Genomic DNA, 11,887 nt, shown 5'->3' on the forward strand with positions numbered 1-11,887 from the left:
ATAGAGATAGAGATAGAGATAGAGATAGAGATAGAGATAGAGATAGATATCTTAACTTGAGAAAGTCTTCATGGTAACAGTGAGTGACCCCTCTCACTCTCATAGAGTCTTGCTGGATAGAAACTATCCTTTTCTACGAAGCCTTCATATTTGATTCAGTTATGCCTTTGCTACATTACTGGCCCACAATAGTATATGATGATAACTGAATATTCTATTCTTACCTGCACACAATTACAAAATCCAAATTAGATATACATGAGAAAAGATTTCCAAAATACACAGAAGAAATAATTTCACTCATCATGCTACTACTAGGATATATTGTATAAGGAAAGAGAAGATTCTTTTTATGAAAGGTATAGAATTATATGTAAAAACAGCAAGACAATGGCTTCACTTCTGTATTGTCTTTATGTCCTAAGCACTGGGCCTGGGATTTTCCACACCCAGTCTCTGTTTCAGTCCTATAATGTAAATGATAAAATTAACCCCAGTATCAAGAGGTGTGTCCTGGAGAAGATGCACAGTTTTTTGAGATGTCACAGCCAATAAATGATGGACATAAAATCTGATTACAAGTATATGCAGCTCTGAAAAAGAAAGAGATTCTAGTTATATCATCTACAAGTCAATCATTCCCTCTAAACCAGTGTTATGAAAGGTGGCTGTAAATTGAACAACATGTGATGGATTCTATGGGGTTAATATATAAAGGACCATGAGCTGCATCTCATTGCGCTACTGAAGTGTGGGGGCAATAAGAAGCTAAGGAATCTGGAGCTGTAGAGATGGCTCAGTGCTTAAGTGTGTATGGTTCTTGCAGAGGACCTGAGTCAAGTTCCCAGACAGCTCACAACCACCTGTAATAAGAGCTCCAAAGGATCCAATGCCCTCTCTGGCTTTCATGGGCAATGATACTTATGTTCATAAATTCAGACACAGGCACACATATACACATATTTTTTAAAAAAATAATAAACTTTTAAAATAATTCAGGTGTCCTTTTAGTAAAATTAATATTTGATAGATAGATAGATAGATAGATAGATAGATAGATAGATAGATAACATACAGAGGGAGTTCAGTCAACACTGACCAAGAAGGTAAGTGAAGAATGGACTAGAAATCTAATAACAGAGATACATCTTTGAATTCTACAATATATACCTTATTCAGCATTAAGAAACATTCAGACAGCTCACAATTATGTGTAAGACCAATGATAAGGGATGCCATGCTCTCCTCCAGGTTTTATAGCTACCCAGGCTCAGGAAACCAAGAGCATAAGTTGGGTTTGCCACAAAATGATTGATGTATACAAGGAAAACATTTTTTGCCTTGTTTCATATTTTTCTGGGAATAAAATCCTCATGTCTTCAAGGCTACAAGAAGCTCTAGGAAATGTCTCCTGTAAATAGATATATATCTAACAGGGAGTTCAGAACATCTCTCTATCTCTAATAGACTTCCCAATAGACAACCATCCTCAGGGATTTCTGTCATCATGAGCTTGAAGTTCACAACAACCCCACAACCTAAAAGAAATACCCTGGAGGCCTTTACCAAATGCAATACAGACATCCTCCCCCAACCCCAAATGAATATAAAGATGTTAGACTCTGGCTTATAATGGATAGTGAGCCAGCTTCCAATATCCTTTGTCTCTCCAGGGATTCTGGAAAAGAAGTTGTGGCACAGACTGGCAAAGATACAGGTGCATAAAAGGATCTGAACTTGGGTGCTGCAACACCAACAGCAATACAACACCAGGAGACTATTTAATATCCCTGCTGATGGCCTTATTTGCATAGTGAGCATGTTCTGAAGGACTCTAGACTAGTGACAAATCTAATTACAAATGTTTTTTACACCAGGTAAATGTAACAAATTTCATCATTTACTCTGTGAAGTACTAAAGAAAGCAAATAGCCCCAGAAGATGAGAAACAATGAGGCACTTTGGGAATTCTGTAGCATCCGTGCTATGGAAACAGAACTTGAATGGTGAGCTCCTACCCTGAAGTCCTTGTTCTTGTTGGGCCCCATTTTGACCCTGGTTTGGGCCTTGTGAACAAACCCAAGCCTGGCTTGAGTTTCTGTAGCCTTGTGGGAGAGCCTAAGCTTGGGTTGAGTTTTGAGACTTATCTCAATCACTTCTGTATTGGGGCAACTCAGCAAGACCTGTTCAGCCCTACCTCTGCCCCACCCTTGCTAATGTAAAGATTTGCCATTGGTCATGTCAGTCACCCCATACCCTGTATTACTCTTCTCCTCCTCCTACATCATCTCACCCCACCCAAAATCCCCCTCCCTATGCTCCAAGCTTATATAAGCAAGAGGCTAAAGCAATAAAGTTGAGTTTCTGCTTCAACAAGTCTCCCATCCTGGTGTGTTTCTTTTGGGTCTTCGACACTCACCATCCTGCTCAGCCCCAGAGAGACCCTGCAGGACCAGGACCAGGACCTCTTTCCTCTCGCCTGGACCAGCAAGCAGTTGACATGTTCTCAAGTCACTGTACTGCATCATTAAGTAAGGGAGTCCTACACTGTCAAAGATTTGGTAGAAATACGTCCTCGTCAGGTTTACTGATCTTAAGCTTTCTATCGCTACTTCAAAGGAGGTTATAGTCACTAAAATACTCAAGAGTGAAATACCTGGGACATGGTCGCAGAAGTTCCCCTTCAGCAATGCAGGTCTCTTTCTCAAGAAGTTCTGGGCATTCCTGGCCACCTCCAATAGCAATATGCTTCACGTTTCGGCTCCTGCTTCTAACTCCTGGTGATAAAGTCCCAGAACGGCAGGTCTTGGAGCAGGGGCTCCATGGGGACCATTCAGAAGTCTCACAGTCTTTTGGCATCACACAAGGCTGGACAGTCAGTGGGAAGGAATCATGCACACAAAGGCTGAAAGAATGATAGCAGAAAAGAATATTGAAACAGACTAAATAGATGCAACCAGCATTATGAAATTCTTACTATAAGAAAAAAGGTCGGTAATTAGTTTTAGCCCCCGCTCAGTGTTTGGGGTGTGTGTGTGTGTGTGTGTGTGTGTGTGTGTACTAAGGCATACATGTGGAGGTAAGAGGACAGCTTTGTGGAGCTGAGTCCCTCTTTTCAATTTTGTGGCAGTTGGCAGCAGTGTTTTAACATCGTGAGACATCTCACTTGCTCTAATTTGACGTTTAATGGGAATTTTTCTAAGGTACAGACATCAGGGTAGAACCATAATATGTATTAAATATTAAGACTATAAACTTACTGCAAACAGTGGAACATATCTATTGCTCCATCTATTCAGGAGGCTGAGGCAGGAGATATGTTGAGACTAGGAGTTCTAATTAAGACCTTATCTCAATAATAATAATAATTACTAGGATTCACATGTAGCAACAAAACTGCCTCACCCCAGAGAGATGCCTATAGAAGATACATTCTGTCCTTGTCCAGAGTATCTCCTTCATGATATAAACTATTAAAACTTAGTGACTTGGGCTGGGCTCTGCCATCTCACAGCTATGTTCTGAGTTATATTTTATTATATCCAGTTTGCAGAGGGAAGAACGTGGACTCACAGAGCCTATATAATTTGTTCACTTCAAATGAAGGCAAACAGAAGCTGGAGACTAAAGTGCCTATTCTTAGAACTGTTGACATACTTCTTTAAATGGAATATTGATTATGTTTCTACATACTATTTGGCTCTTAGCATCAATTTTTTCACATGCAAAGTTTGAGTAGAATCAAGTAGTTCAAGAGTCTGATTGGAAAGCAGATATATCAGAGCAGACACATATGATGAAGTCAACACCTTGACAATTATGCTACTGAGAAGCAGAAGAGATGGGGTGATGCCAGCTGAGAAGGCTATCAGTGCTGGGATTTCAAAAGGCAGATAGGAGCTCCTCAGATCTAGTCAAAAACTGCTTTATCCAGGGGAATTGTCCACTTGAAATCTGGAGATACTACTACTATGTTGGGATGTGAACCTGTGGTAAGCTGGCCCCAAGTGCTAAATTTCAAACCACTTGACTTTGTGTAAATAACTTTTAAAAATGACCATAATGGGAATATTTACATCATAAAAATTGGCAAGTGCTATAAATCAATCATTCTCTAATCCCACAAGCCTTGTTGCTAAAGCTTTACAGGTATCACAGGCAGAAGTTAAAATCTATTCTGCTTTGCTGATGTATTAAAGTGCAAGTAGGAGAGTGGGGAGACAGGATGTAGAAGAGTTCTTCAAAAGTGGACCTGAGAGACAAGAGGTGGCTCAGAAGTCCCAGCATCTGTGTCAAACATCTTACAAGTGTCTGTAACTCCAGCTCCATGAGATCTGATGCCCTCTTCTGGCCACATTAGACAACTGTGCTCACATGCGTATACTCTCACACAGACACGGAATTTGAAATAAAATAAATCTTTTCAAAAAAGTAGGTCTGAAAACAGTTCATGTTATGAGTTTTAGAACGATAATTTAATTGAGATGAAACAATTTTGAGTGGAAGAAAATCAGACTCAGAAAGATGATATTCCACATATTTACTGCTATTCCTTTATTTTTCCCAACTCCTTGTTATTAGCCCTCACCATAATTCAGGTCAAAAGTACTCAAAACTTCAAGAGGAAAAGGATAATTGTCTTACAAATGTACACATGTTAATGTGTGACTACTAGATCCCAAAGTTAAGCCCACTTAGTCTGGCATAATACTGGGCTGCACAAATGTTTTCAGAGTGAACCCTCCATCCATAGGCAAAATGTTTTGAGGTTTATAACTTGGGAAGATATGTAAATATGGGATCTACCAGTTAGACAAAGCAGTGTGCAAAAGAAAACATGCTCATGGTTGCTCATACTAGTGAGCACCTTATAGTGATATTTCCATATCCATGTGCTTTGTGAAGCCACTGATGGTTAATGTCACATTCTTAGATGATATCAGATGAAGATTATATCCAGTGAATGATTGTTTAAACTCCATTTAGATCACTTAGAAATTTAGAACATGAACATTAGAACATTAAAGGAATAAAGAAGACAGCATATGTCATGAGAGAGAGAGAGAGAGAGAGAGAGAGAGAGAGAGAGAGAGAGAGAGAGAGAAAGACAGACAGAGAGACAGACAGAGAGACAGAGAAAGCACACTTAGGAAGACAAAGGCAAAATCTGTGTACATCCAAGCTCTAGATGGAGGAGAGAAATAACCCTGTCTTGAATGCCCAGGTTCCAGATTTTGAGAAAATCAATTTATTTTATCAACCAGATGCATGGCATTTGCCCTGACAGTCCAAACCAAGAGATTCAGAAATCTATTCAACTCTTTCAAGTCATCTGTGGTTTTAGAAAATGGTTTTCCTTTTCCAAGATGCCTTTCACTCTCCCTTCATAAAGAAAGGTTTGGGTCCCAGGGAAGTGGTTCAGTCAGTAAAACCCTAGCAGAACAACCATGAGGGCCCAAGTTTGATCCATTACTTGAATTCAGGGATGGTGGTGAATGCTTGTAATCCAAGTGCAGAGGAGTGGAGACAGGTAGAGATCCACAGCTTATGGCCATCTGGCCTCACCAAGTCAAGGGACTTGGGCATGGCAGGGGTGCAAGCCTAGAGCATTTTGTAAAGGGCTGCTAATCTTTTGCTTTCTTTATATTTTAATAAAATGATTATATCTCTTTGAATGTGTATTGGTCTGATTTAGATGTAGCTTTTACAAGTTCATATTCTGAGTTTAAATTAATTATGATAATAATAATTAAAAATATTATATCTGTTCCTTTTCTACTTCGACCTGTGAAATTCTTTGTAATTAAGGAACTCTGTGTGCCCCATGTAGAAGATCATATATATCTGGACCCTGATGTTTGCATCCAGTTAGTCTTTTGTCTACTGTGGTTCACTCTTTGCAGAAGAAAAAGGACAATACAGCATGATCCACGCTCTCCCCACCCCTAGATTTGTGCTGACCTTTCCTGTGAGTGGAATCACCCTATAAACAACAGCACACAATGAAACACTCCTGCCTGCACCAAAACGGGAATCGATCCCTTCATAGAAGGCAGCGTGCCTTTTTAATGAAACAGGCATAAGCTGCGGATTTGTCTTTCAAACTGGAGATGCTGTGATAATTATGCCTGCTTGACATTTATAGATCATGCTGTCATCTGTAAATTACCTTGCAAGTACTCAGCTGTAAAGGGAATTTCTGCAACTTAAAAACTCCCCTAGTTTTTAGCCTCTTCTAGAAATGGAAGGTTATGTTTATGGTTACAGTCTAACAGAATGTATTACAAAATAAGTCATTATTGAGGTACCTTAGGTCATTAAACCTGGAGTCAGGGCTGCTTTAAATCTACTAATTTTTTTTAATTAAATGGGAGATTAAACAATCCTTTACCCTTCTAGTAAAGACTAAATAGTTCATCTGGATGCCCTTAAGTAAACACAAACCCACAAGTTCATATAAAAATCCCATGTCCACTGTAAGCCTACCTCCATTTTTGTTCTTTAGAAGCATCATTTTCAAACTGAATCATACTACTTCATGCCACGTCTTATACTTTTAGTTAAGTATCAATGTGTTCATAAATAATATACAGAAGTGTCATAGATCTTTAAATGTTTGCTTAAATATTGTTCATGTGAATATACACATAAATGCTGCCCTATCTATAACGATAACACAGAATGCTGCAGTTAAATTTTATTTCTGAGTACTGTTCTAATATATAGATTTTGTTTAGCACTCATTCCCTATTGGGGGCCTTTTGGTCACATTTACATTTCTTGCCTGCTTTAACAGGATGAGACAGAGAACCTCGGTGCTGAACAGACATTGCAGTGGCACATAGACTTGGGATGTAAAGGTGTGCAGTAAACTTCATAGGAGCTTGGGAGATGGGGAGGGTGAGAGAAATCAGTGGTTCCTTGTTAAAGATTCTACAAGGCCAAATGACTGAACTTTATGGAGAGTTAGGATGTTGCAGACCAGAGCTGAATCCCATCCCTATTTCCAACCCATTCCCGAGGTGAGTCCCATCCCTATGTCTAACCCATCCCTGTGACTATAAAACAACACTATACAATATGTTTGTAGGAAACCACTATCTCCCACCAATACAAAAGTTAAGCATGCCACCAAGTAGAATCTGAAATCCACAACAGAGATGCCCCTTCTTTGTTCAGCAACTAAAATGTCATGCAACTGCTTTCACATGAGAACACCTTTACATCCCAAGTCTATATGCCACTGTAATGTCTGTTCAGCACCGAGGTTCTCTGTCTCATCCTGTTAAAGCAGGCAAGAAATGTAAATGTGACCAAAAGGCCCCCCAATAGGGAATGAGGTACTCAGGACAACCCAAATCCTTATTTCCAGGCTGTGCTCCATCACATCTGGCTCTAGAGTAAGTTATAATTTGTCCTCTTCGAGATTAGAGCTGTGGTTTGCTTCAACATGTAACTTCCACATTTGGATCAGAGACATTTCCCTTTCTTGTTTGCCTCCAGATTTTGGTGTTATCCAGATTACCAAGGACTTATTAATAACACAGACTTCCTGATCTGTGATCTGGCCCATACGACTAGGGTGATGAAAGCTTCCTTAATCATCACACTCTGTTTCTTAGTATCTATATACATGCAAGTTTACATGCCCAAATGGACATTGGATATAGTTATACATATATATAGTTATATATACATATATAGTTAATGTAAGGGTCCCATTACGCTGATGACTTTAGAAAATCCAAGTTGGCAGAGAGGAATGCCAGTTGAAAAGCAGAGACAGAGGGTTGTGGTCAAATGGGATTGGGAATAGCAGAGGTTGCAGGGCCACAAGCAAAGGAACTCAGAAACGTCCAGAGGCAGATAAAAATGCATGTGATTTCCCTGAGAGCCTCCAGAAAGGACACAGAATTCCTTTCCTCATTTTAAGATTTTAAACTATCTTTAGTCTCTGGTGCATTTGTCTTCAAATCCAATTGAACTTAAAAAATGCTTTCATATACATAGATGCATATAAGGGTAGAACAGAGATCCAGAATAATACCGCTACACACGTGGATCAGTGAATGCTATTGGTCTCTATGACACAAATATCTTTTCCTTATTGTCTATAGCATATTTCTGAAGACACATTTTAAAATTTCATGTCAAATCATAATTTTGTAGCTTCTAAGGGTGTGTGTATAAATTTTGGAGTTCCCCTGTCACCCCAATGCCAAATTTTCACATTTTTTCAGTATAATGAAATTTTCTCCATTGTTCCAGCCACAATTCAAATTCATGCATAGAAGTATATAGGATTTCTTCTTTGAAATCATTTTCAGAAATGCTTTACTTTATATATTTTATTTATTTATTCTTATTTTCTGTGTTAATTCCATTCCATTCCTTTATTTATTTATTTATTTATTTAAGCCTCAGTTCTTTCAAGGTTTTACTTATTTGAAAATCAGTAAACAACAATGAGGAACCCCCCCCCACACACACACACACAAACGGTTTCATTGTTCATGACCTTTTTATTTCTATTTTTTCTTTTGAATATCATACTGTTTTTTTTTAATTTCAAGACTATTGAATTACATATATGAGTAGACTTTTTCAAAATTTATGCTTGTTCACTATTGTCTCATCTTATTCCAACTACTGACTTCTATTTATTTTTGTCTCAGTTTTTCATGTTGGAACAAGGTCAACTTTCTCACACCACTGTCACTAGGAATTATAGACCTCCAACACAAAATAAAAGCTCTTTGATTACAGGTGGGTCTCATCAGAAGGGTAAACATCACCATCAACTGATCATTCAATGACCAGATCATTTTCCCAGAGTCTACCCTGGTCCTTACTCTTCAGTTTGTCTTTGTCCAGACAAGTATGCCCAATCCTTATCTTTATGTGTCGAAGTGTGTGTGTGTGTGTGTGTGTGTGTGTGTGTGTGTGTGTTGACAGATAAATGCTGACTAGAGCAACTATTTTCATTTTTATGATACTAGACATACAACCTATGAACTTCTGCATTCTGCACATAAGTTAGGAATTCTACCATTAATCTCCAACACAGACATTGGCTAGGGAAAAGAACACTCTTGCCAACACTTTGAATCTCCACTAGATATTTAGGACCACAGAACAATACTTAACACACATATCTTGTATTCTTCAGGTAAATAGATTATTTTCTGTGTATGTGCCATTGGAAGCATTTTGTTTGCTAGTTAGTGCCTGTAATTTCTAATGCTTTCATGGATCCTGTGTTAAGAAAGAACAGGCTAAGCTGGAGCAACCAAAAAACCCCACATATCAAAGTTCTGTCAAAATAACCATCTTCCTTTACCCCATTTCATGTATTTTTTCTGTTATTCTTATTTATAAAAGTCTGTAACAGGTTGTACTATTCTGTTGAGGCTACTCTTCTAGCCTCAGGCTTCAGACTCTGCCCATCTTGAAGATTTGCCATCTGGAATACATTGATGGCTTCCAAGTTCCCCTTCAGAGCAGAAGAGGAGGGAGTGGGATTTTTCTGGGATGATCCAGGATGCTGTCCTAAACATGCTTATATGATTCATTCTCAGGTCATTGGTCACATCTTAGTGAAATATTTTCCCATGGGCCATGGAATGTGAAATGTAACAAACACATAGAATATATGTTTAATGAAATGTGACTAGATTAAATTGAATCACTCCATGTATCCTCCACATAAAATATCCATTTTACCTTGAGAGTTTACTCTTATATTCATTTACTATTATTTAAATGGGGCTCCAGAATATAGAAGAAAAAGATATTGAATTCATTTTGCTATATTTAACTGGAAATCTGAAAAGTTGCATGACTCAGAGCTTTGCAAAAGCCACAAAACGATCTACTCTATAAATTAATATATTTCTACATTTAAATCTACCCCATACACAGTAAAAAAAAAAAGTGTCGATTAAAGTAATTAAAAATGTATGAGGAAAGTCTCTATCTGAGAACCTTTTTCCATTTCTTTTCATATTGTTCTAAATTACACAATATCAGTTTATAGAATTCAATATCCCTAAAGTATCTTTATAATCAAAAGAAATTTTTGCCGCAATGAAATCACAACAAAGAAGTCATTTTTGCAGACTCCAGATGAAGCAGTGGAACATTCCAAAGTATGGCTGTTCCATTCAAGAAATCCTGTTATCCACACAGCAGCAGATTACTCAAATTGTGACATAAAAGCAGGGTAATGGGCACTTCTATAGCTACCAGATTACAACTTGGCGAACATTTGAAATATCACATTATGAAAATAATACCAAAAAATAAAATGAGAATAGAGAACTGAGCCAGAATTGTAGTGGGACTAAAGGAAGACAGACATGGAGATTGTATGTGATGTGTCTATTTCTTTTGCTGATTTTGATACCTGCCATCTGTTAGGCACACAGAAAAACACACCCAAAATAGGCTGAGGATAAAATTTAAAAGAAAGACTGCATGCACCAAGGTATTTGCAAATTTGTGACAGTTAAGAACATCACTATAAATCAGTGGTTATCAATTTGTAGGTCATGACCCCAAAAGGCCATCAGAAAACACAAATATTTAGGTTATGATCCATAAAAGTAGCAAAATTACAGTTATGAAGTAGCATAAAAATAATCTTATTGTTGGGGATCATCATGACACGAGGAACTGGATTAAAGGGTCACTGCATTAGGAAGGTTGAGGAAAGTGACTGTAAGTGACCATCACTAGCCACTGCACCGTAAGATTTTAAAATTAAAGTTGTCTGTGGAACATTCTCAATACTGTTTGGAAGGTGATTTTTCACAATGTTCAGTGACTTTAACTTACCAAGAGAACACTTAGGTCTACTGGAAGTCTTTTTATTTTCCTGAGACTTGATAAATATTCCCTAAACCTTCTTTCTTACCAAGTTACCCTGATGCATTTCTCACTTTAAAATCATATTTACCTAAGTCAGGCCACTGTTTAGAAATAAAGCAATGCTTTGTGGGATGCCCAGCTTTGGGCTCTCTAATGCTCGACGAAACCAAACCATGAGATTAAAATTCTTCTTAATGCCTTATTATGATTCATACAATTCAAAATATTTTCAATAGGTAATAAACCCAGAATCACACTATAAAGCTCAAATAGGAGTATGAAATCCTGTTTGATGTGCTGTTTGCTTGCTCCTATGGAACAGAGATTGCTCTGTAGACACAGATGTAAGTGTACAGATATACAGAGGCATTAAATTCTCCAGAAGGAATATCCTTGGTGTGATATGATAGTACACTGGAATATGTGAAGTATTATGATCATTTCCTGTCACTAGAAAACATTATCCAGCTGAGATTTAAAATGTAGTACAAGTCTCAGGATATAAGAGATTTTATCGTCTCCAAATTTCTCAGACAGAATACTAAGAATGATGTATTGGTACAGAGTGGGTGGTGTGTGTAACTGAGAAGAGGCTGAGGTGAGACAAAGCCACTAAGACTTCATAGAGAAGCAAACCGAGCACACAGGAGAGATTTCTAAATAAGAAAACAGGAAAGCAACAGAGCAGTCACAGCTAAAATGAACTAGCTGCTGACTAGTGGTTTTGCCTAGTTCACAACTGTGAGAACTCTTCCTGCTGTAATAAACATGGATTTATTAGGTTCTATGGTTACATTAAAAAAGCCTATTTTGGGCTCCAACTTTGGATGACAATGGTTGGGTCTTAACTGAAATCCTCTCCTCCGCATCACCTTCTTTCAAAACACAAGGAGAAGGAAAGGAAGTTAAACTTTACATTACCTTTGCATTGCACTTCTGAAGACAGAATCTGGATAGAATCTGGCTGATTGCTCTCTCTCTCTCTCTCTCTCTCTCTCTCTCTCTCTCTCTCTCTCTC

The 11,887-nt window shown here is 38.0% G+C and overlaps 1 protein-coding gene across 1 annotated transcript in view; it reads right to left on the bottom strand.

Annotated features, from left to right (window-relative positions):
* Thsd7b (thrombospondin type 1 domain containing 7B) overlaps nt 1-11,887 on the bottom strand; it is an 834,275-nt gene that overhangs the window by 524,066 nt on the left and 298,322 nt on the right. Inside the window, exon 4 of the mRNA XM_028773130.1 lies at nt 2,657-2,905. Coding sequence (XP_028628963.1) covers nt 2,657-2,905 — 249 coding nt within the window. The remainder of the gene's footprint in view (nt 1-2,656; nt 2,906-11,887) is intronic.

This window comes from Grammomys surdaster, unplaced genomic scaffold, assembly GCF_004785775.1.
Source record: "Grammomys surdaster isolate TR1022 unplaced genomic scaffold, NIH_TR_1.0 221, whole genome shotgun sequence".
Lineage (NCBI taxonomy): Eukaryota > Metazoa > Chordata > Mammalia > Rodentia > Muridae > Grammomys > Grammomys surdaster.